Below are 26,521 nucleotides of genomic sequence, written 5' to 3' on the forward strand. Positions count from 1 at the left end.
TCTATGTTTAATAAAACTGGCATACAGGGTATTCTTATGCTTGATCATGTGTAATAATTCATAAGTAACCCAAGGTATTATGAGCTTTGGAAGACTTTCTTAATTTTTTAAATGAGATATGCTCAAGATATATCTTTTTAAATGTCACTATAAAAGAGGAATATGTTATGCCACTACTGTTTGAACTAAAAACATTGTTCCACTGTTGCAAACTAACAGAGTTACGAAATTAATCCAGGGAGTGTGGTGTGATGTCTTGAACGTAGCGTACTGGTGCATTCTTTTTTATCGACCGACAGGGAGTGGTGATCAACATAAATATACCTAAATGGTTGCTAATACCTGTATAAATAACATCTGCTATTACATCATCAAAGTAAATGTTTTTAATAAAAAGGTCTAACAGTGTTACAGTTTCTTCAGTGATTTGTGTTGGTGCTGTAATGACATTGCTCAAACTGTTTGCGGTCAATAGATCTTCTAATTCTTGCCTGTAATGTGTGTGCACAAGCATGTCCACATTGCAGTCACCTTCCAAAAAGAAGGGTTCAAATTTTCTCCTGTAACATGACTGAAAAGTATGCTGAAGTTAAGAAACAGATTAAAATCACAGAGGGTGGGCAGTAGATAACACAAAAAAGGTTTTCATGGCTGCGCAGCGTGAGTACTTTAATATCTGGGCTGATAATGCATAGCTCGCCCGCAGCCTTACAGGTGATGGCCTCCGCTACAAAGATCGCTACACTGCCTCCACATTTGCTTTCACGATTTCGATAAAAGCACTGATATCCGGGAACGGGAAACACTTGAGACGTATAAGTGTGTGTATCACGTTTCTGTATGCATTATTGCCATGAAAGATACATTCAGGCTCTCTAGGATGATTTCCAGATTATCTGTTTTATTCACTAAAGAACGAACACTCTGGTGAAAAAAAAAATGTGAGCGTGTGGCGGCTGCATTTCCGATAGAGGCAGAAATGTTGTAGGTTCGTGTACTCAGATTTGGGTGCACGTTAAAGAACCCCAGGTGGTCGAAATTTCCGGAGCCCTCCCCTACGGCATCTCTCATAATCATATGGTGGTTTTGGAATGTTAAACCCCACAAATCAAATCAATCACGAAATGTGAGCACTGGTTGTTTCTTTTTGACTAAGGCATTAATGTGATGTAATAAAAAACCCATAACTGTAACAGAAAACACAAAAACAAAGCAGCTAACATGGAATAAGCTATTCGTAGACAATCTTACTTATGCCATCCATGCTGTTTATGACAACCACCGTCGTCTCAGCTGATTTACGGACAAATATTTTGCCATTTGTTGTCCACGCGTACTGCCACTTGCACTCCTTACTTTTTTCGTCCGCGGCATTGAATAGCCATTTCACGGCAGGGCGTAAATGCTCATTGACATAAACAGGCACATTCGATTGAAATCCTGAGTCATTTGAAAACAGCCCTTGTTTTCAAGCCTCCTCAAGGAATGAGTCTCGTGATGATCTGTGCGCAAACTGAATAACAATATTTGGGGCAGTGGTATTGCCTGTTGTTTCAACGCGGTGACAGACTACAATATCACAGTCGTCAAGGGGCATGTCAACTGCTTGTCCCAGTTTCTTGGCAATTTCTCTGCTGTTTTTCCGAGGAGCGTGGGGAACTACATTGTAGTATCTCTAGTGCTGTTCACTTTTTGTAAGCCCAGTTTCATGTTGTTTTAGCTCTGCATGCAGCTCGTCACGCTCATCCTTCAACACCTTGATATTTTCTTTCAAGATCTTATTTTCCGTCTCTATACCTTCCACGGACACCTTCATTGACTCATAGCATAATCACATGTTCTGACGTCTGCTGGCAATGGGCGCTTGTACCACGCATTATTACTGCATTATTTCATATTGCATCGTGAAGAATGTACATAGGACGCATGTGTTTGTGTTTGTAAAGCATGAAAGCTACTTTCACTGCATTTTCAATCAGAAGTTCTTTTCACTGTATTCACGAGCAGACACTTGGCCATGTTGTAGAACAACCGCTTGCCATGCAAATGACCCGGGTTCGTCCCCGCTGGGACCCCCTTCCCCAGTGCAGGGCAGCAAAGCAGATACTTGCTTTCTGGTTAATCTCCCTGCCTTTCTTCATACCATATCTCTTTCTCTCTCTCTGCTTCGGTCCCTACTTTGACCCAGGATCATTTATTTTATTTGCATCGTTCTCGATTTTCTGGCCACACATAAGATGACGATTTTTTCGCTCACAGCCAACGAAGCCAACGCTGGAATTTCTGCTAAACGAGCTCTTTAACACTATTGTATTAAATGTATGTAGCAGACTATATGTGTAAAAGGTATCTGGACTAAGTTTAAAACATTGTAAACATTCTAAGCATTGTATCTGATAAAAAGAAATGAAGCAGGCTGGTAGTGATTACAAGAGTGGCTTTTATTCCAAAGTAAATTGAAAATTTTCTTCTATTTCATGGCAGGTGCTTTGGCATGCTAGTTTGCCCTGGAAGGCATGTGAAGCACAGTGATATGCAACTTATTGGAATGGTAAGCATTTGTGCATTTGTACATATTCATGGCAGTACTCCAATTTATTTGGACTTGAGTAATTTGACTTTCCAGTATAAAGCATAGATTACATGCTGCCATAGTTGGCATCAAAGTAGAGATGAATTTAGGAAGATAATGTAATTTGGGTGATAAAGAGCACTTCTAAATGTTTTTTTTTCAGCAGTGCATAGTCTATTTGTACAAAATTATGTTGTCTTTCTGATTAGAGTTATTTTTTGATGGCTGTCTAGGTATCTATGGCAAAGTCTACTGTGGGTACAGAACCTACAGCTTACCAAATCACAGGCAGGTGGAACCCCCAGGAACCAGCCTTTGAACTGCTCAACACGGAGACATCACGAGGTAGCTATAATGTTCAGCATTCAATTCGAAGGCTCACCTAAACATGTTTTTTCAAGTTAGTGTAAGCTTTACTTATGCTACAGCATTGTAAAATCATTCACACCATAATTTTTCAATACGTTCACTGCGCCGTGTGTCACTGGTAGATCATGGCCCATGCTTTCCATATGGGGCCGCGATGTTACAAGTACACCTCTGCATGCTGATGTGATAACTTCTCCACACTTGTGCACAGAAGTACCATGTTTGTTGCAAGAAATTATAAAAGCCAAGAAAAATGCTTGTCTGATGTTGGATGGTGTGACCCATTGCCAACGCTGACCCATGGCGACCAAATGAAAATGTTTTCATGCTGTGTGCGTTATGGACCGCTGGTGATAACTAAGAACTCTCCTTCATGTGCTGCTGTCTGAAGTTTAAAAGTGCAACCAATATATGCCATATTTACTTGCACAATGAACGCACTTTTTTTCTCGAAAAATTGGAGCAAAGTTGGGGGTTGGGTGGTGCGTTTATGATGTGGGGTAAATTTTAAAAACTTTTTTTGGGAGGAGTGAAAAATGCGATAATGCAAAAAAAGTTAGGTCGCTTAGCTTTTCGCAATTGACATACGTGTACACTGTTTGGAAATAGCTTCTTTGTTGCACTTAACTCACCTTCCGTGGCTGATGGGGCTACCTTCTGCAAGCTGTCCCTGGGCAGCCAGTGCACGCCATAAAAGTGTTTTGCGGCTATCTTTTCTCGCAATTGTTTAATCGCAACAGTGCTATCTGCTGTGATCTTGATACGACGCACTTTGCCAACTTCGTGGCAACCTCGCACGAAGACATTGACGATGCTGTTAACATTGTAGCAATTAATGAGCATTTCAGCAAGCTACCCCCGAAGCATCAAAACAAACTGTCATAATGAGATTAACGCCAAAATATGTCTGCCCCCTTGCTTTTACATGACAAGTTCCTCTACTCGCGGATAACAAGCGAAGTGAGAATCGGGGGTGCTACTGTGTTGCAGAAATCATCATGACCTATTCATCTAGAGAGCGATGGATGAAAGAAAATCGTGTGCTCTTGGATGGGCTTTTTGAAACTGCCCGCGCCAACCGACGCGGGCAGTTTCGTGACCTTCGCTCAATGTGTGCTTATCACCTGCGATGTCTCTACACTCACACTATTCGGGAACCTTCTGTGGCGCACAGATAAGATGGGGGACGTGCCGCGCACAGATAGAGAGAAAAACAGTACGGCACGCAGCAACAGGCGAAGGGGACAGAGGAAGCAAGCTGAGGTGAGTCAACGAAATGATAAAAAATGGAAGAGATCCAGCGGGTGAGAAAGTGCCATGTGTCGGTTAGTGGGACTGCAGCGGATGAATATAGGGGGTGCGTTTATTACGTGGGGTGGGATCCAAGTTTTGATGACTGAAGTTGGGGGTGTGTTTATTACGCGAGTGCGTTCATTATGCGAGTAAATACGGTATATATATTTCATTGCATTGGACATGGGATGGCGCTGTTTCTTATTAAAGAGGGTAGTGAGGTCCTATATTTTTGTTCTGTAGCTTGTCACCATTTTGCCACAGTTTTCAAAGTGTGCTTCACTCGAATAGGTAGGTACGTTCTCCCTGCTGCTCCCAAACATTTTAGCACAATTGATGGATCATCATGCCTTTTACCGATGCAAAAGAAAGCATAACGTAAAAGAAGCAAACGTGCATTTGTATTTTCTGGGGCCAGCCACTTTGGATTTCAACATAGGTTTACGCGAAAAAGGCAAAAAAATGGCTCTATATGTTTCACACAAACACACCAACCATGAAGGTTGCAATGCCATCTCTTTGATGCGAATGGAACAGACACAGGCACGTGACCTATCAGTGGGTCACGGCATACCCGAAAGATATGCTGAATGGCCCACTGATGGGTCACTCCGCACATAAAACGAGACCTCAAGAAAGCGGGCTGCAGCGAGTTATTAACGAAGCACCTTGCATCAAGGGAGCTAGAGGTGATTAAGTGGTATGCTGCTTTTCAGCACTGCTTTTGCTTCTCTTCTTAATGGCTGAGTCTGTTTCAATTGAGATAATTGGTGTGGGCTAAGCTTGGCTTCCCACCATCATTCACCAGTGTGTGGTTGAGCTCTGTGCCACCAGATGTGAAAATTCGGGCCACTCGCATGTCGTTTTCTGCTAAGCTGACACTCTGCAAATTAGGGAGGTCGCAGGCACACCAAAGCTCTTCTAGACTCCGACAACAATCGCCAGTATGCATAAATATGAGAAATGGTGTGATATTGGCAGGAAGTGGTAGCTGCAAACATTCTGTTGTTAACATGGATCAGATATCAAGAGCCTGATGTTCAGAGTACCAATGCTGCTGCTGCTACACCTTGCGAGTTGTCTTGCACAGGAACAAAAAGTTGTAGCTTGACATGGTGCCAGTTGCTAGGCTTACAACCCACTGTGCAGACTATGAAGGAAGGACAGTTCCTAATGTTAGAGCAAGGCTACCTCATGATCAACACTGATCGCACAGCTCATGGTGCATGTGATGAAAGCAGATGACATTCATTGTCTGCTGCCATAAGTTTCAGAGTGTAGTAGCAAATTGTGACTTTATATTTTCTCTCTGTTGCTGTTTTTATTTTTTACTTAGTACGACAAACTTTGAAGTGTTCTAACTATATTAGGAATGTTTTTTCACAATTAAGTCGTAAAAGTTACCTGTGACGTCAGTGTGACAGCCAATCAGCCATATAGCCAATGCCCATGTGATGTTACTCATCCCTGTAATGTGCCACAGGCGGATGTGGCTATATACACTCTGTGCGCTGTGACTGTCACACCGCCACACAGCCGTCAGAGAAGACAGTCATTGAGAGCCGGAGCAGAAGCGAATGCTGTGTTCGCCCGCTGGCACACTGTTTGTAGGAATGAACGGCTGCGTAGTCGATTGTACCAACTAGTAGACGTCGTGTCCTGCGTGAACGATGTTTCACAATTTCTCAACTTGTCCCCGTTTATCGAGCAGTGGCAAAAATGGATCACAGCTGTGTGTCGAAAAATGTAAGCTTGGTTCCTGCTCCCTCTGCCTGCCGTGTTCTGTTCTGTCGCTGTATTCTTGCATTCAAAGGGGCGTCAGCAGAAATTCTGGGGAGGGGGGGAGGCACCACTTTGACCTGAAGGGGGGTTTCGTGGGAAGGGGGGGTTGCATGGGTCCTGTGATCCACCCTCTGGCTACGCCACTGCTTGCATTGGCCTAAGACACTACCTCTGCAGATGCAATGAGCTTGCGTAATATTTCTGCTAACATAGAGCTGGTGAGAAAAGAAACGGATGCAGGGCATTTTAATACAGCTCAAGATTGATGGAGTATATTAACGAATCTTATTAACTCGCCATCTGTCCTTCACAGTTTTGGGGAATATAATTGGAGATAGTTAGTCCTTTGCTGGGTTGATACGACCATCAATGAATGGGTGAACTGAGTAACGTTGCATATTACCTCTAACACAACTACCCTCTCAGAAGCACTTTGCGCATGATCGGTAGAAACACAGATTAGCAGAACTACAAAGAAGTGGAACTTTGTGCGAGAACTGTAGCGCTGTAGCGACGGATGTGCATGTCATTGTTTGTTCGCAGAGCAACATGAAAATCGAGAGAAGTTGCAGGAAATGAGATCAACATGATAGCGACCAAACTGATGACGGTCAGTTTGGTCGCTCATCATCGTGATCATCGTCGGCACTTCGTAAGGTCAAGTAAAAGACAAAGCAGGGCTGCGGAGTGCTCTCTGTTCAAAATCATAGAGTGTTCTCTTCCGCACCCACGCCTTGAGCCCTTCGCATGAGCTGCGCTATCAGCAATGTAAAAGCGATGATCGTGATGAGTGATAATGATGCCCCGACAAGGACTATGCGTGACATTTTCAAGCAAAGTATTTCGCGAGACTCAGCCGCGAATCGCCATGATACGAAGCCACAGCAAAGAAGCACGCTGCCCAGCCACTTACCATGGTTTCCACGGCGAATGGTCGGGGAGCTTACTTAATAATAGCTTACCACAATAGTTGTGGAGTAAGCCTCTTACGCGACTCACGCATGACACTCTCATTTAGCCGTCAGTACTGGTGGGGACGTAGCAAAGCCGCAACATCTTAGCAATGTTGAAAACGTGGTTGCTTTTATGCAGTTTTCCCCTTTCTCACGATGATATGCAGAAGAACAATCCCACTACGATATGTTTAAATCCAGCTCGAAAGACCAACATGCTGGCCATGTGTGCTTTCAGCGCCATAGCTATTGAAGCAGTGAGGCGCTGCTATCTGCTCCAAAACTCTTATTGTGACGTGCCCGCTGCACCACAAGTGGCGCTGCGTGTGGTTTTGAAGGTGCCCCTTATAGGTCCCAAATGGAGTTTATAGCCAGTGTCACTGCTATCTATAGCACTGCACATATTTAAAACATTATATAGCCGAACCCCTTTGTAAGAGACATTGATGTAAGAGACAAATGGGTATATGAGACACCATTGTGCCAACATCAAAATTTTGGTTGATAAAAAAAATGCATATGCAGTGCCCTGCTCGTAAGAGACACCATAAAAAGGATGAGTATTGCTCCCCGGTGCATGTCTTTTATAAAGGCATTCAGTCGTAATAAGTTACACTGTTGCCTAATGCTTAAATTGGTGTTCTAATAATTCGTAGGACTTGCGATACCAGCTCAATGAACTTGTACAAAGCTTCCAAAATCATTTGAGGGCAAGGAGCATAGAGCATGCTTTTGAGTTCTCTCCCTCCCATTTTTTTAATGTATTTTCCGCCTCTTATGATAGACACCAGGGTGTACCTGACTGTGGCTGTGGATTTGGTGGTGACGGGTGTGCATGAGCCAGTGCGCTTTGTCTTCGAGACAAAAGCCAAGATCTACCCCCAATCAGAAAAGTTTTGGTATTTTGGGCGTAAACCATTCCATGAAGAGTTCTTCCTGCGACTAAGAGAAGTAAGTACTTCATTCCGTTCCTGCTTTGTCCTTTACTTGAGATTTTTTTTATTTATCACAGTGTGATCATAACTATTGCAAGTTATGTTGAAATGCTTTTGTATGTCATAATAGGACTGGTATATTGCAGTACAAATGCTTTCTGACACAGAAAGGTTACCTCAAGCTATTTATGCAGGAGCACAGTTTGATTAGTACCAAGGCCATATATATTGAGTGGATTTGCAGTGTTTATAAATGGGTGCATCAGAATCCTCTTAATGACAACTGACACTATTATTTAAAACTCGAGATTTTTGTGTTCTTTCTTTCTCTTGGACACATAAATATCTCTGACCATCAGTAAACCTTCAATATATCTTAAAAGAGTAGGTGTGAGATGGCTGTGCATGTTGCACATTTTTGATAACATCCTGTTTTCATGCACCCAACTGCTTTTAAAGCATAAAAATTGCAAAAATTGTGCCAAAATGCTTTGAAACAGCCTGAAAAGCAAGCGTTTTGATGCCTTTATTATCACTCCGCAGCGCCAGGGATATAAAGAAAATTAGACACTCACAGAGTACATATGCTTGCCCAAGTGTGTTTTACTATATGTACTTTTCTAACGAAGGGTGCCATGGGGCTGCCATAATCTTCTATGGCTGTTGTAAATATGCATGACGTCTCCAACAAATATGTTGCCGTGTCCTGAGCGTGCTGCTTCTACTCATTAGGCTAGTAGTCTGGCATAGCCGTCTCGCTTGATGAAAACTATCGATTGGCATGCACAGAGTGGTTGACTCTTGGGTTCTTTGTCGTATGTTGTGGGCTCCTTCAGCTGCTGTGGTTTTCATATCATGTTTTGGTTTCCATATCAAAGGGGCAGTTTCATTGTGGTGTGTCAAGAAGTGGGCCTTTTGATTTTTCACAGGCTGCTAGAGCCAGCCAGAGCACATTCAATTTTTTATCTGGCAGGATGGTTCTGGCTACTTGATGGTTGCCAGAAGCAGCCAGGGTAAATTTGTTCTGGAAGCCGCCTGGAAGGTTTGTGGGTTGCACAGATGCTAAAAAGACACAATACGTGCTCGCCGCCATCTTTCTGAGGACTCAATGGATTGCAGTGTGGGCGCTTGGGGACTACACCTGCAGTTGTTATTACACTTAGCATTATCTTCTAAAGCCCGTTATGCCATGCGAGATGGTGCAGTTACGACTAGTGGCAGACATTTAAAGCTGCAATTTATTGTTTTTCTTATTTTATGTATTCGGCAAAGCGTCCCTTCATGAACAATACGGCGAACTGCTGCTTCCTGACCATGATTTGCACAAGTCTCACAACTTGTCAAAAGTTCACTCCGTCAAGTGTTTCATGTGTAAACCTCTTTGAAGCCTGTGTATTCCAACTGTTGCCGTGCTTGCGGCTTTCCACCAGCAGCTTACCCAAAATCAAGCAAGAGGCATACGCCCAACTTGTGGCCCTCATTCTCATGAAGGGCTGAGCATAGCCCCGAGTGTTCTAATCGCGACCTGTTGACGCAATCTGATGGCAGCAACCCACTTTGCCTGTAGGCTCTTGTCATTGGAAAACTTTCAAAGAGCCACGCCTGGTGAATTGCCAACACACTCAAGAGTGTGCGACAGGTTCTCCCCATTATGCAGCATTGAGCAATAAAACAATCTGTAATGACAAGGTTGCTAGAATGGTTGCTATTGTGCATCTACATATGATGCAGCATGGCACGGTTTGCCCATCTGCACTAAACAGTCTTATGTGACGTCATTCTCACTGTTGCCATTGAATTCTGCCATTGATAAAGATTTTCAAAAAGTGCTGAAATCGATATTTAGTTTAGGATTAATTATGCTTTTGCCTTAATACTTTGCAAGGTGATGTAGAGCACAAGGCACTTGCTTTTATCTAATATGATCAGTTTTTGTGAATACCTTTAATGCTGGCGAGCTCACCTTTGCAGATAGTCAGTGCATAAAGCAAACAAAATTTTAAACTGGAAAAAAAGAATATTAAAGAACATAGTGCTTACTTTTCACGCGCATTCTAAAAAGCTGAAAAGCAATAATTTGCATACATGCAAAGTTTCATGCGAGATCTGTATGGAACTCAAATTTTCAGCGCTGTGTGCATAAAGTAGTGCTCTGAAATCTTAACTCTTGTGAGGTATGATCAGGTTTATGATAGCATGTTTTATGCATGACATACCATTAAACACAAGCTGTGAAAGTGTGCCTGAGTGGGTGGTACAGGTTCATGAAGACTTTGTTTAGCCCTTCATGTGTCTGAAGGGCAGAGGTGCTTGCACATTCAATTTCGACATTAATTGCATGGTAGGTAGACCCAGAAGAAGTACGCCAAGGCCATCGCTGGGAGGTTCTTGGCGTAAGTAGTGGAAGCCAGATTCGCCGCAAAGCAGCCTTGTCCCTTGCCTTGGACCAACACAGTCCTGGCCAAGAGCCATCTCCTGAATCTGCGGCAGGAGACATAGATTCAGGTAGGTAGATTACACAACTATTCTTACTGACCTTTATCTTGCTCATGTTCTTATGATGAGCTGCATATGTGGATGCACACATGTACACCAATGTCTCGATATGATGAATTCAGATATAACGAAATCTCACTTATAACGAAGTATATGAACAATTCTCTTGCAATAGATACAGTGTTAGGAATATACTATATAAAGAATTTTCGGATATAACAAACCTATGTTTTTGTAGGATGTAGCTTCCTTATATTGAGGTTTGAGTGTTTCACATAAGTGTCTCTGGAGCTTAAGTTCTGAAGGTTTTTGGATTCTTTACAATCTTCTTTGTCTTTGAGTAATAGAACCCTCTTGAGCATGGCAGATAAACCAGTGTAGTATCATAATTGTGCTTTTCATGCACATCGTAGCCAAATGTTACTCCACTAAGTGCAGTAAGTAGTAACTTATATAATCAACTAAACACCAGCATTCTCTTTAATTTGCATTTCTTTAAGATTTCTGGTGTGTCTCATGTACACCGAAACATTATGTAAAATCATAAGAAATAATCATTTTGCCTTCGTATGCAAGGCTATTTGGCAACATTATTAAGAAAGTATTGTGCAAGGCACCCTTCGTCGCCATTGACCTCAGCAATGTAACAATGCTGGCTTGGAAACAAGGGAGGGGGGAGAATGTCCTGGAATTGTGGTTCATTTGTCGTGACAAATCAGCTTGCAACCACAACTGCAGCCCCCTTCTGGGTTTTGCTGGGGGGACATATGTGGCTAGCAGTGGACTGGGCCACCTCCACTTATTTGGTGCCAGTGTATACTTGGGGTGCAATCCGATTAGGGGGTGAACTTTGTTATAGTTTTGTTCTACTATGTGAAAGTAAATCTTTTAGAATCGTGAGCTCAGCCAGCTTTTGGAACATTTTTGCAAGTGCCCCTTCATGGGAAAGCATGTTGTACTAGTAGAAATTTATAGTTGACTCTCAGTAGGGTCTTTTAGCAACTTACGAAAAAGTTATAACCATTTCCCCTTAGAGAACCATGATGGATTGCAAAGCAGCAGTGGTGCGCACACTGTTGACTCGGCTGGAACAGGCGTTGACGCAGGTGCTGGAAGAATAGTCTGAAACGAAACTCAGTGTAGCCTTCACTTGAGTAAACGTTTCTTTGAAACGCAAAGACACAGGAGGCGGGTTGGATTTCATGTATGTTTTATCGCAGATAAATGAGACGAAAGAGTGTTTCCACTCGACATGCAGTAGAGCGTTACGGGCGGTGGAGAGGGTGAAGCAAGAGAGAAGTGAGTTGCGAGCAGGCGGAGAAGCAACAGCACCTGTGTGTGTTGAGAGGAACTGGCAGCTGCTGCGGGTGAGGCAAGGGGTGACATCATCGCACAGGTGCGACTTGACCTACTTAGCATGGTTTTAACAACTGGGCGAGGGGGGGGGGGGGGGGCGTGGTGTGGCGCGTTGGCATGGAGACACGGATGGTGTTACACAGGCTAGTCGAAGAGCTGCTTCACGTCTAATACCGTACGCAAATATAGTAAAGCAGCACGGTAGCACTCTTCCTTTCCTGCTCCTGTTTTGCTGCTCCCCATTTCAGTGGTATTCCGTCTCCTGAAAGACAGGTGTGTCGTTAACAATGTATAGTGTGACAACACTATACATGACATATAGCATGACATACCATTAAACCACAAGCTGTGAACCACTATACATGACATTATGCATGACATACCATTAAGCCACAAGCTGTGAAAGTGTGCCTTTACATACAAAGTGTGACAACAAGGAGGCTTGACAGTCCCACAGTAATTTTGAAAAAAGCTTTTGTTGCGTTCATTGGCAAAAGATCAGGAACTGGGAAAGGAGGAGCGCTATGATAATACCATATTTTCGTAGCTTGCTAAAAAACCCTAGTAAAATGAAATAGTATTTTAAACAGAATTGCTGCTTAAATGAAACAACTGCCTCCAATATGACTAGTTTCATACCTGAATAATGCAACCCGGTTCTCCTCTCATTAAACACAATTTCTATTAAATAAAACACATTTTCCTGATCACTTCAGGTTCCATTTAATGAGTCTGCTGTAGCTGCTAGAGCACTAAAAAGCGTTACCAATTGCTGGTCTCCTCTGTGATGCAGATGTTGATGAGCCACTGCTAAGTGGCACAGGCGAAGTAAGCAAGGATTGCTCAGCGGACGAGCTGGAGGGATGGGCCCAAGTGCTAAGTCGGTGGCGGCAAGCAGGCTTGGAGGCAGGGCCTCCCAAGACCTTGGGACCTCTTGTGCGGGCACAAGGCATCCCAGAGGCGCTGCGAGGAGAAGTCTGGCAGCTTCTGGCAGGTGCTGCTCAAGACCCCCATGCAGCTCAAGCTTACCGGCTGTTGCTGGCACGAGACTGCCCTTGCGAAAGTGTCATCCAGCGGGATCTGCATCGCACGTTTCCTGCACATGAATTTTTTCGTGATGCAGCTGGTCAAGATGCTCTCTACAAGATTTGCAAGGTACTAATACATGAGGCAAATTATATGCCAGCAAAAGTCACTTGTTGAGTCTGGCTTCATAGATGGGGCCAAGACCAATGATTCTTTGGTTTTAAACGCCATCTGTTGTGTCATATCTTGTGTACAGATTTGTTGCAGTGTACAAAGAGACATTCTTGATTCATAGCTTATTTGTTGTAAAACATCACTTATTTTGTGGTTGGCATATTTGTTCTTAGTGTTTAGTGATGAGGAGAGCAAGAGGGACAGGTAGACATGCATCTGTATTATGGTTATTATGGTTGGTGAGATTGTGACATTGTCAAATCACAATACATAACGTAAAATAAATCAATGCAAAGTATTTCACATCACAGAATTTCAACAGATGAAATTGGCTTTAGAAAGGACATTAAATAGGACAAGGTACATTAGTTAGATCATCCAAAAAAAGGCAGAAGCTTGGGAGAAGATGGAGGTTTGATGAGACGGAAAACCCTTGAACAGAGGGTGTTCCTGGAGCCGTTTCCACAAGTGGTCGTGTCTTCTTCAAGACAGCCTAGCTTAGCTTGTGTTTGCTTTGTACACTCACCCTAGCCACAAAAGTGGAAGAGTTAACAACTTTCAATTAGTACTAAATTAACCATGCTCCAATTTTCTAGTGAAATTAACTTTTAGACATAAGAATATCTATTTAAGGAATATAAAAGCACTATATAGGCTCTACAGAAAATTAACAGGCAGCCAAGAGTATTGAAATACACTCAGACCTCGTTATAACGTAATGGGATATAACGAAATAATGGATATAATGAAGTAAATGAAATTCCCCTTGAGAACTTTATTTAGAACCATGCATTTTAAATCTCGTTGTAACGAAATAAATTGGCCAGAAGATGGATATAACGAACTAAATTAGTCTATCAAATAGTCTATAAAAAAAACCAACCGTAGTGTGTTAAGCATATCGTTTTCTGCGGAGTTTGACGCTCGTTCGAGGCGGCTCTTTGAAAACTCCCGCGCCAACCTTACAGCTACGCCCCGCGTGGCTGAGAGAGCCATCCTCCTCACACAGCCAGCAGAGAGGATTGAAAAAGCGCTCAGCAGGTCACATGACCGAGAAGCGATGCCGTGGTGCAAAGCGATTTCTCTCTCACGACGGCAACGACTGCGTCTCCGCTGCTACCATGGCTGCTACCTTTCGGGCCGAGAAAGGAGAACTCTCCGCGACAGCTTTCTTTTTTTTTTCCTCTCTCTCCACACGCGGCCTTCAAAGGAGAAGGGTTTCTACGTGCAGAGACGGAAAAGGGAGAAGCGTAGAACAGGTGCGTCGCAGATCGGCGTTTGAGAGAGAGCAAGCAATCCGCCACGGTCTTTTCTTTCCTTTTCTTCTTTTCTTTCTTCGCGCACAGCGTTGAGAAGTGCCGTCACGGGATTGGGCATGGTGCTGAGAGCATTTTCGGAGCGCAGTATGTTCGAATTAACCGTCGCAAGTGCTTACGCGTTTGAATTACAGGCCATTTTTGCCCATCGGAATACACATAGCTTTTACGGGACCGCAGCGCGAGTTCGAATTACCCGAAAGTTCGAATTATTGAAATTCGACTGAGTTTCTTTTTTGTGGCACGCATGGTCGCGTAGCGGTACATCTGGCTGCAAGGCGGTTACCTTCTTTGCATGCATATAGGTGTGTGCCTATCTGAGCATACATTGCCACAAACTGTTATAATTGATATAATGAAATAATGGACATAACGAAATAATTGTGGCTCCCCTTCAACTTCGTTATAACGAGGTTTGAGTGTATACTAAACATTTGCAGTGCTAAGAAGTGAGGACAATAAAAGACACGAAAGACACTGACTTGTGCTGCAAATACTTAGTATTATTGAAGACATGTATCAACTAGCTCATCAACAAATTCTTCTTCAGCCAACAGTACCCAGACTATGCTAGTAATCACCCGCGACACTGCGAGTAATGTATATTTGTTAGACAGACAAGGTGAATAAGAAGTTCGCCTTGGTGGAGCAGTGGCCATGGTGCTCGGCTGCTGACCCTAAGGTCACAGGTTCGATCCTGGCCGTAGCGGTTGCATTTCGATGGTGGCGAAATGGTAGAGGCCCGTGTACTGTGCAATGTCATTGAACAAGAACACCACATGTTCAAAATTTCCAGCGCCCTCCTCTGCAGTGTTTCTCATAATCATATCATGGTTTTGGGACGTAAAACTCCAGATATTATTATTAGAGCTGTATAAAAAGTATCTGTAGGAGTGATGGTGACTGCATTCACAATTTGAACAGTCTAAAGGCAATTTTATTTTTAAAAAATGACATGCAGCACTAAACAAGGCCCACTATGAACTATGTATATTATATATGAAAACAGCACTAGCAGGACAACTTTCTGTGGCAAGGAAGGGAAGGCTACGGAAACAAAGTGTGCCACCAAAGTGTGCTTCAGTGTGTGCCACTGCTGAAGAACATAGTCCCACGTATGCGTCTGTGTTTTCGGCGTGAAAAAACCATAAAAATAACATTATTTTCTACGGGATGCTGTTAATGAAGAGACGCAGCACGAACCAAGGAGATAATATTTGTTTTGATTCATGAAGTGTCATTTCGCAATTTTGCATGTCTGAAAACGTCGCACATTTTAGCTGCATCTCACAGTCAAAATGGCATATTCGCCTTTAGGTGAGCGGTTGTTGCCCTCCAGCTATTTAGACGACCCACCGAAGGAGCTTGTGTTGAATTTCACACACAAATAGCTGTCGCTCTTGATGACGAAAACATCGACGCGGCATTCTTGGGAGTTATCAACACTGCCACTATTGCACGAGAGCAGCGCAGTGACCGTGAGCTGTTACCACTCATTGAATATTTAGAAGGACGACCTAAAGACATGCCGTGGTTATTTGCTAGAGGACTGCCATCTTTTTGCTTGCGAAACGATGTTCTCTATAAGAAAAACTTCTCACCAACCGGTAACCTGCCCTTGCTCGTCGTGCCTGCCTCTCTTCAAAAAGAAATTATTAAAGCATGCCATGATGAAGCAACTTCTGGTCATCTAGGCTTCACCCGAACATTGTGCCGACTACGATGCAAGTACTATTGGCCAAAGTTACTTGCTGCTGTTAACCGTCACGTGCGAACTTGCACCGACTGCCAAAGACGCAAAGCGCTTCCCAGCAAGCCAGCCGGTCTTTTACATCCATTCGGAGCACCAGAAAAGCTATTCACCCAGATTGGAATGGATTTCCTGGGTCATTTCCACAACAGGGAACAGATGGATTATTGTGGCCACCGATTACCTCTCTCGTTATGCGGAGACTAAAGCTATGCAGCGTGGCACAGCAGCAGAAGCTGCTCAGTTCTTCATCGAAAACATCGTCCTTCGGCATGGCGCTCCGACCGCAGTGATCACAGACAGAGGACCTGCCTTCACCGCAGAGCTTTTGGGGTCAGTTCTCAGGCTCAGCGGTACAGCTCACCGGGGAACAACTGCATACCATCCTCAGACAAACAGACTAACGGAGCGCCTCAATAGGACCCTCACAGACATGATTAGCATGCACGTTGACACGGAACATAAAAACTGGGATCAGATATTACCGTACGTGACCTTTGCCTATGATACCGCTCGTCAAGAAACCACTGGAATGACACCATTCAGTCTGATCTATGGTCGCGAAGTCACGACAACGTTGGACGCCATGTTGCCGCATGAGTGTGACGACATCCATGTAGACGCCAAAGAATTCACTTAGCGTGCCGAGGAACCCAGACAGCTGGCGGGCGTGCGCATTTGTCATCAGCAGCATGAAGATGCACAACACTACGACACCTGACACAAGTTTATTAGCTACACACCAGGCGACAAGGTCTGGGTCTGGATTCCGATACGTCGACGTGGACTGTCTGAAAAACTGCTATGACAGTACTTTGGTCCATACAGTGTCCCGCGATGTTTGAACGACGTGAACTACGAAGTTGTTCCTGACACTGATTGTAGTTCTAAGCACCAAAAGCATTTACACGAAGTCGTGCACGTGAAACCGTATTTATCGAGTTAATTAGCTCCCGGTTACCGTTTTGGTACGACCACTTCATACGCCTGGTAGAGCACCTAAGGTGCGCATCGGGACGATGCCTCTTTTGGAGGGAGGCAAATGTCATGTGTTTACTCAAGAAAGATGATCGTAGTTGGGCATGTGCCACGACGGACTACGAAATGGACGAAAAAAAAAACTCGCTTGCGCGTTCTAATTAAAAGATTGACCTGCTTCTGGTGTCTCAATCTCTGTGGCAAGACTTCTGATTTGACGTCGTGACAATATGATGTCCAAGAAATATTAGCTGTGATGCATTAAAGATGCACTTATCATTAAGCTTGAGTCCAGCTTCAGAGATGCGCAGCAGAGCTTGCTCCTGGTTTCTCGCATGCTCCGACTCGGTCCTGCCAAAAATTATGATACTGTCTATGTAGCAGAGGACCCCCTTGGAAACCTGCAGGATTGTAGTCATGGGTTGATGAAATACGGCTTGTAGTGTACCATATCCCGAAGGAGTACGGCCACCAGCGTGGGTCCTGTTTTAGCGAGCCGCAGGGTACGCTTAACCGTCGCTATGGCAAGAACACACTACTGCTCAAGGTCGCAATACTTTATTGCCTGTGGCAACACCAAAGCGCAGTACAAAGCCCGTTGCAAAGGCATGGCAAGAAAGCAAATGGGCTTATCTACGCCACGGGTGAAAAGTACTACATAAGAGGTTCTGTGAGCACGTCTCCATGGTAAAAGTGATTCACGGTGACACCGGGGCAAAGGGCCCGGTTGCTCGAGCGATGGCAAAGGCGCTCGCATTGGCTTCGGAGAGATATGGCTCGGCGTAGCCAGGTCACTCACTAGGACATCGAACCATTCTTAGGCCTAGCGTTCGGAAGGGGGGGCGACAAAAGGTAAGCGTTCGCCGCGGGCGCAAGGCGCAGATGGCGAAGTCCGAACGAGCCTTAAAAAAAGGGAGCCGACGGACAGAAAAGAAATGCGTATACCTTGTGTCGTCCCAGAGAGGTTCTCTGGCACTCCCGACGCGCGCGCGTGTGAAACGTCCTGAGAGACTCAGCGCGCGGCGCCACAGTCGACATCCGCTACTGGGTGAGAGGAGTTAAACCTCACTCCCTGCTCTTACAGGGCAGCAGACCACAGAGGAGGGGAGTCATCATGAGAATGCAGAAAGAGGCAGCAAAGCCCGCGCCAAGGCGGTGGGCTAGCCTCGATTCCCACATCGCCTCTCCTAAATTTGCCCTTTAGCGATCTGCAAAGGCAGCTGGATTTCACCCATGCAGTTAAAATGACACTGCTATGAGCAACAGCTAACCTCAGTCGAGCCCTGTAAACTGCTGCTAAAAACGGATGATAAAGGAGAAAACATTGATAACAAAATGAACACATGATACTATAAGATGTTTGCGACAGGGCGCAAGAAAAGTAAGGCTATTGTTCGTGGAGGTGAGACGGGATAGTGTCAACCGCATGGAGGGATGGAACAGCGTGACAATATCTGCTGGGTGCGATTCCCGTGTGCGAGGTCAGAGGCACGAAAGGGGGGTTCCCTGATGGCTCGTGGCTGCTGCTGATTAGTCAGCGAGTCACACCAATGCCGCTTCGGTGGTGGTTTGGAGGCCCGCGTTTCTCAATGGAAAAGGAAGAACTTCACTGGGAAGCCGGCCCTCTCCAGGAAACGAGGAGGCCAAACCGGAATTGGCTGCCAGGCGTCCTGGCGTTAGCAGACAGCATATAGCTGCTGTCAGCTTGCCTCGCGCAGGAGCCAAAGTGGGGGAGGCAGTAGGGCTTCTCGGCAACAGCCGAGAGCAGGGCACAGCCGGACTGTCTGACGTCAGCAGGTCGGGGCACTGAGCACCTCTAGTGTCCATGTCGATGGGTCAAAACCACGACGCGCGCTTTCCCAGGCACGCACTGAAGCGTCACCCACGTACACACACAAAAGCACGTGCATACACACTGCCGACGGCTGCGCGAGCAAAGGCGCAAAGCATCCTTCGTTCCTCTCTCCACACATAAGCACCAATGTTGAAGGTCACAACTCCCTTTGCCGGCAGCCGAAATAAACATGGAAGAAAAGTTAAACAGAACAAAAATGAAACTCAATATCTGGCAAAAAGAAAATAAAAAAACATAAAATACAAATTAACACTTAATATTAGACAAAAAAACATAAAAACATAAAATACACATGAACACTTAAAAAAAGAAGCACTGGAAGCAAACTGGGCGGGGTCGACTTATTTACGAGAACAGGCTGTAAAGAAGCTAATCTATACTGAGGCTAGACAGTAAACTGAGGGCCTTCAGTTGCGGAGAAGTCCGCCGTACAGTGCGAAATCACAAAGGTGACCACTTCCTCAGATTATACTGGTGCGAGGCCTGAATGCGGTCCGCCACCCCGGGTGTGCCTCGTTGCTTGCGCGAAGTGCCGCAGGGCGCTGGTGCGAGCTCTTCAGAACGTGACAAAGGCTTCAGGTCGGCAATGTGGGCACGGCTGAGTTTTCCCGAAAAGGGGATCTTTCAGCAAGTACGCGCCATGGACGCTCACTGACAATCATAAGACTTGCCAACCCTTGGTTCCGCCGTTTGTCAGACGTGGCAGGCACGGAATAGCGATAAATGTCACTCTTCGTGCCGGGCCAGGTCACAACGTTGCTCAGTTCGCAAAAACTTTTGAGCTACTCTGGTGATCTGCCACGAGTTTGTCGTGAGAGGATTGCAACTGTGCGACTCTCGGACTTTCTTAGGCATAGCCACCTTCAACGGATCCGCAGACTTCTCCTCAGTGGCTATATAATTCAGCAGGAGCCCATCATGGTCCAGCTAAATCAATCTGCCGGGGACTCAGTGACGCATGCTGTTTCAGCCCCCTATTCGCGCCCGCCGCAGAACAAGCAGTGTAATGGCGCTCCGCGTCTCTTCGAGACAGTCGTCATCTGCGCCCGCCACAGAACAAGCAGCGTATATGGCGCTCAGTCTCTCCGAGACTCGTAACGGATCACCTTGCTGAGCCTTCAGTAGCTCTTCGCTGTCCAAAGCGATTCCCATTCTCCCAAAGGGCGGAGTTTGGTATCGCGCTAACTCAGGACTATGGCAGCCGCAACGTGCACGTCGTCACGGGTTCGCTCTCGGCGCTGTGGTCTTTGGAAAGCTCCCCCGTTTGGCCGCTACGCAATGCGCCGCCTACCTGGATAGCAGCCAAGGTTGTCCGCATGAGGAATCCCCCTTCTTGCCGCTGTTTTGACCGCGACGCTTGCATGTGCTAAGGCATCGCGAGTTGTTGTCCCACCGGGATCAAGGTTCTCGGCAGACAACAGGGGGCACGAGATAGCGCATTAGCTACCACGTTGGTTGTGTGTTCACCACAAAAGGGGGTAATGACACGGACGGGTGCCGAAGGGTGCCCGTCGATAGAGGCGATGGCCTCTTTGTGCAACGCGACATCCGCCTAAAAAGGTCAGCGAACAAAAATGCCACGAAGCAGGCATGTTGCAACGAGCCTGAATCGTGCAGGCAAACTGCTTGATAAGATCAGTCAAAAGCTTAGAGCTTTTGATACCACGTTGGGCACCAGTGTAGTGTTCACGTATACCGAAGGGGTACAACCACTAGTGGGGGTCCAGTCTTAGCGAGCCGCAGGGCACACATTAACCATCGCCATGGCGAGAACACAGTACTGCTCAAGGTCCTAACACTTTATTGCCTGCGGCAACACCAAACGCAGTACAAAGCGCTATGCAAAGGTGTGGTGGGAAAGCAAATGGGCTTATCCCCGCCACGGGCAAGAAGTACTATACAAGGCTGCCGCGAACAGATCTCCGTGGAAAAGGTGATTCATGGTGACACCGGGACAAAGGGCCCAGTTGCTTGAGCGAGGGCAAAGGCGCTTGTGTTGGCTTCGGAGAGATACGGGTCAGCTTAGCCTGGCTACGCACTAGGACACCGCACTGCTGTTCGGCCTAGCGTTTGGAAGGGGGGCGACAAAAGGTAAGTGTTCGCCAGGGTCGCAAGGCGCTGTTGGCGAAGTCCGAACGAGCCCCAAACAAAGGGAGCTGACGGACGGAAAAGAAATGCATGCTTACCCCTTGTCGTCCCGGAGAGGTTCTCTTTCACTCCAGGCGCGCGCTCACGAAACGTCCTGAGAGACTTTGCGCGCGGCGCCGCAGTCAACATCCGCGACCGAGTGAGAAGGCTTTAAGCACTCTAAAACGCGGTTCCGAAAACACAGCGTGGTTAATAATGCATCTCCGCCATTGTTCCAACTACCTCTTCTTCCCTCCTCAGCAGAATACCCACTACTAGCTTATGTCCCAAGTGTGTCGTGCCAGAAGAAGAAGAACAGTATGCCACGGATAGCCCCCCCCTGCAGACAAGTGGCCGTGGGCACTTGAAAAAAAAAAAAAAAAAAAAAGATCAGCCGGAGCTTGTCAGAATGGGTGCCGGCTTGATCCTTTCAATGCTGACTGTGTCTTCATGCCCATTACGCAGGATTGTAAAATGATGTTCAGAACGCTTGATGACTGGGAAAGAACCGTCATAGCGAGGCTGAAGAGCATGGCGAGACGCATCGACACGAACAAATGGGCACAAGTTTTGCATGAAGATCCGCAGACGCTGGACGAAAGAAGATGGATCCGAAACACTCTGCGTAGTAACGAGGCTGACGAGGTCACTAGGCAAACGGAGTGTGCAGCCATAAACCATCTCGGCTACAGAGCAGGCAAGTTCTGGCCAAAGTGTTGAACGCAGGCCGAGAAGCACGATGGGGAGGTGTGATACCCAATCTTCGGCATGAGACTGCGAGGCGAGTGCTGCTTTTAGATGACGGTGGAGTCTCTCCACTAAGCCATTTAATGCTGGATGATACGCAGTTGTGCGAATGCGCGTACAACCCAGTAGAGATGTGACAGAGGTGAAAAGCGCTGACTCAAACTGTCTGCCTCGATCAGTAGGCACCCTTGATTGTACACCGAAACGGCTAATCCAGGTAGCAAGAAAGGTACGAGCAATTGTTTCTGCCGTGATGTCAGGCATTGGAGCTGCTTCAGGCCACCTAGTGTACCTGTCAATACACGTAAGCAAATACGTATTTCCCTGACATGGAGGTAATGGCCCGACGATGTCCAAACGAATGGTGTCAAAACGTTTATCAGGGAGAGGGAATTTTCTCCATGGAGGCTTGGTGTGCCGTTGCACCTTGATACGCTGACATGCTCTGCAAGTAAGAACCCAGTCACAAATGTTAGCGCGTATGCACGGCCAGACATAGCGTTCAGTGACCAGATGTTGCGGAGCTCTTACGCCTGGATGGCAGATGGAGTGGAGGGTGTCAAAAACAGCACGACGAAGCTGTGAAGGAACATAGATACGAGGGCAGTTGTGTGAAACATCGCACCAGAGCGTAACGTCGTCGTCGGGAAAGTTGACTTGTTCCAGTCGGAGGGAAGTAGTGGATCGGAGTAATCAAAGCTCATCGTCTAATGCCTGTGCCTCCGCGAGCGAGGACAATGAAAAGTCGGTGGTGCCTGTCGTGGCATTGATTGTAATACGACTAAGAGCGTCCACTGCACTGTTAAAGCTGCCTTTTACATAACGTATGTCTGTGGTGAATTCGGCAATGAAAGCAAGGTGTCGAAGTTGTCTAGGAGTGTGCGTGGCACTGCAGGAACGTAAAGCCGAAACAAGGGGCTGGTGGTCGGTAAGAATGGCAAATTGTCGTCCTTCAAGGAAGTACCTGAAATGCTTCATCGCAAGGTAGGCCGCGAAGAGCTCCCGTCCGAAAGTACTATATCGGCGCTCAGTGTCGCGTAACTTGCGGGAAAAGAAGGAAATTGGAGCCCTTGTACCATTGATCCATTGATGAAAAGCGGCCCCAACTGCTTCTGAAGAAGCGTCTACCATGAGGATAGTGGGAGCAGTTGGTGAAGGGTGGTGCAGGAGGGTGGCCTGGGCGAGCTTGGTCTTAACGGCGGCAAAAGCTTGATCCGCGACCGTGCCCCAGGGAAGTGCGGCTGACTCGGCTTGCGAAGTCGAGAGTAGTGCTTCCAGAGGCTGCAGCAGTGTAGAGCATGTAGGGATGAAGCGGCGATAAAAATTGACGAGTCCGAGAAGATGTCGTAGACTGCGTATGGACGTGGGAGGCGGGTACTCGAGGATAGCTTGAACCTTGTCAGGTAGAGGTGTGATGCCATCTTTAGTGATCTGATGTCCGAGGAATGCTATCTCCGAGACTCCAAACTGACACTTTTCTACATTAATGACAAGGTCGTAATCACGCAGTCGAGTGAAAAGCTGACGTAGATGTGCCTTGTGCGTTTCAGCGTCCTTGCTGGCAACGGGAAGATCGTCGATATAGGCGAAACAAAACGGCAAGCCTCTTGTGACTTCGTCTATAAACCACTCAAATGTCTGAGGTGCGTTTCTCAAACCGAAAGGCATTCATAAATACTCATAGAGCCCAAATGGGGTGATTACTGCAGTTTTGGAAATGTCAGAAGGCTCAACGGGGATCTGGTAATAAGCTTTCACAAGATCAATCTTCAAGTATACAGTTGTGCCGGTTAAAAAGGCAGTACAGTCCTGAATATTAGGTAACGGGTATCGATCTGGAACGGTGACTGCATTTAGAGCCCGATAATCGCCACAGGGCTGCCAGTCATTGTTCTTCTTGGGAACCGTGTGTAGCGCCGACGACCACGAGCTTGATGACGGACGAATGATTTGCAACTGTAACATATGCTCAAACTCATTGCGAGCAATTCGAAGTTTATCAGGGCCAAGTCGGCGAGAGTGGCAGTGAACCGGTGGGCCTGTGGTAACGATGCAGTGGTCACAGTGTGCTTGGGGGTCTTATTCATGGGAGACTGCGTTGTAATCTCCTGAAACTCGTTGAGCAGAGCTGTATATGGTGACGTGGGCGGTTTCACGAAAGTGAGGTTTAGGGCCGTAGCGCGTGACAGAAAACCATTGATTGATAAGCCGCTATAGCTATCCACCAGGCAACAGTGGTTCATATCCATGAGCAAATGAAAATGCCTTAAGAAATCGGCGCCTAAGATTGCGTAGCGTACGTCTGCTATTCAAAATAACCACTGCAGTTTCCTCTTAAGACCGAGATCAAAGGTCAGAGACTTCTGTCCGCAAGTTGCGATGACCGAAGAATTGATCGCTTGTAAAGGAGTTGACTTCTCACGAAGACGCCGGTCAGTTTTGGAAGCTGGAGTTATGCTGACTTCTGCTCCAGTGTCCACCAGCAAGCGCAGACCTGTGGTTCTGTTAGTGATGTGGAAGAGGCGGCTTGATGCTTGGCCTTGATCGCCCGCCGCTGTTATTGACGATCAGCCGGAGCGTTTCCCATCCCATGAGCAAGGTGGCACACATCTGCGAGCCGCGGCACGAAAACGCCGGTGATAATAGCATGTGTTCTGCGGTGAAAAGCAGTGCTCGGGCTAGTGGAGGGGCCGTTGCGGAGCAGCCGACGTTAGAGATGGTCGATGTGGATGAGGCTGGTCATTTAAGTTGTGAATGCTCAGCAATTGCAGACGCAAGTTGGGAACTTCAGCTGCAAAATATTTTACCGTTTCTCGAAGGGAATCTGCTTCGGAAATCGGAGAGGTGTGGGCAGCGTTTATGACTGCCGGAGGGACGTACATCATGTCATCGGCCATTTCTGCCAGCTCCGACAGCGGCTTATCCTTAGCTGGGACAAAAGCCATTCGCATGGTAGGTGGAAGACGCTTTAGAAACAACTCACGTAGTATGGATGTTTCCGAGCCGTCTGGCTGGTCCCCAATCAGGTGCTGCAGGTGACGTAGAAACTGTGTGGGACGGCGGTCCCCGAGCTGTTCGTTGCACAGAAGTTGCTGAATGCGCCGATGCTTAGGCGGAATGAGTCGGTGAAGAAGAGCCTGTTTGACTGTCGTATATGGAGCACCAGGCGGGCCCACGAGGATGTCGCGTATTTCGGCCATTGCCTGTGGCGGCAACGCTTCAACGAGGAGCTCATGCTTGAGAACTTCTGAAGTGATGCGATGAATGCGGAACTTGTTCTCGACTTGAATGAACCATAAGGAGGGATCGGCAAGCCACAGCTGTGGTAGCGTCATGGTAGTAGTACCTCCAACAACACCCGAAGAGGGTACATGGCTGGGTGCAGTGGCAGCGGTACCAGGGCTGAAGCTGTCGAGATGCTCACGCTGCTCCATGGAAGGTCGCGTTCGTAGTCCGGGTCACCAATAAATATAGCACTCTAAAACGCGGTTCCGAAAACACAGCGCGGTTTATTAACGCATCTCCGCCATTGTTCCAACTACCTCTTCTTCCCTCCTCAGCAGAATACCCACTACTAGCTTATGTCCCAAGTGTGTCGTGCCAGAAGAAGAAGAAAAGTATGCCACAGCTTGAATCTCTCTCCCCGCTCTCCTGGTGCGGCAGACCACGGAGGAGGGGATGTTGTGATAAGAGAACGCAGAAAGAGGCGGCAAAGCCCGTGCAAAGATGGTGGGCTAGCCTCGATTCCCGCAGGCTGGAGCCGACGCCAATAGGAAGCACACTCTTTTAAACCAGGAAAAGCCGTCGTGGGTAATGAAAGCGGTGGGGTCTCTGCTGTCCGGATGAAGGGTAACTTGGTAATATGCAGAAGCCAAGTCGAGCTTTGAGAAGAAACGAGCACCATTAAGAAAGCGCAGTAGCTCTTCCATATGAGGCAGGGGAAAGCTATCAACTACAATTGCTTTGTGGGGCTCTCAGGTCGCATAGGCGGATGCTGTCATTTTTTCTTGCAGATGACAACCAAAGGAAAAATTCATACAGAGTCATTAGCCCTTTCAATTGCGTCATCAGAGAGGAGCCGCTGAAGCTGGTTGCTCACTGGCTTGCGCAGGGAAAGTGGGAGGCGTCTCAGCTTCTGCACCACTGGAGGGACTGATGACTTTATTTTCACCTGATGCTGGACGCATTTCTCTATGCCAAGGCCCGATGAAAATAAGTGCTTGATAACTTAGCCCCTAACAGAGGTGGCATATTGAACTTCGGCGGGCTTTCAGGAACTGCGCCGCCCGTACACGCAGATGTTACTGTTTCTTGACTCATGGTTTCTGAAGCTTCGGCAGTCATGCACAGGCAGCGTAGCTGTGTGCATACAATGTGCATTCCTAAAGCTTGCACAGTGTCCAGACCCAGAAGTGAAGTTCCTGCGGGGGTGACATGAGTGCTATCACGGCTGTTTCCCTTAAACGAAATGCTTGCTTTGGACTGGCCCATTATGGGGATCTTCCGGCATTGGAAGTCGAACAACGTAAGGGCAGAGCTGGTCAATTGAACCCCTTCGAACATGTTTCGAAATTCTTCTTCCCATATAATTGACACAGCTGATCCCGTGTCGACCAAAAACTTAGCGACGCGCGGTTCTGAGCTCGAGGCGACTGGCATGACTACTGCATCAATGTAAACGCCCTTGCACCTGTCTTCATAAGCAGTGAGTAGGCTAATGACGCCTGATGCATCCTGTTCAGAAACTACTTCTTGGATGCAAGTCGGGCGTTGTCCTCGTGCTCTGCGTGAG

General features: G+C 46.6%; 1 protein-coding gene across 2 annotated transcripts in view; it reads left to right on the forward strand.

Moving 5' to 3' along the window:
• The window catches only part of LOC119177325 (rab GTPase-activating protein 1), a 203,156-nt gene that overhangs the window by 91,000 nt on the left and 85,635 nt on the right, over positions 1 to 26,521 (forward strand). For both annotated transcript variants that reach the window (XM_037428794.2, XM_037428795.2), the window contains 5 exons: positions 2,485 to 2,551; positions 2,806 to 2,917; positions 7,754 to 7,920; positions 10,250 to 10,409; positions 12,550 to 12,911. In XM_037428794.2, the coding sequence (XP_037284691.2) occupies positions 2,485 to 2,551; positions 2,806 to 2,917; positions 7,754 to 7,920; positions 10,250 to 10,409; positions 12,550 to 12,911 (868 nt within the window). The remainder of the gene's footprint in view (positions 1 to 2,484; positions 2,552 to 2,805; positions 2,918 to 7,753; positions 7,921 to 10,249; positions 10,410 to 12,549; positions 12,912 to 26,521) is intronic.

This window comes from Rhipicephalus microplus, chromosome X (genome assembly GCF_043290135.1).
Source record: "Rhipicephalus microplus isolate Deutch F79 chromosome X, USDA_Rmic, whole genome shotgun sequence".
Taxonomy (NCBI): Eukaryota; Metazoa; Arthropoda; class Arachnida; order Ixodida; family Ixodidae; genus Rhipicephalus; species Rhipicephalus microplus.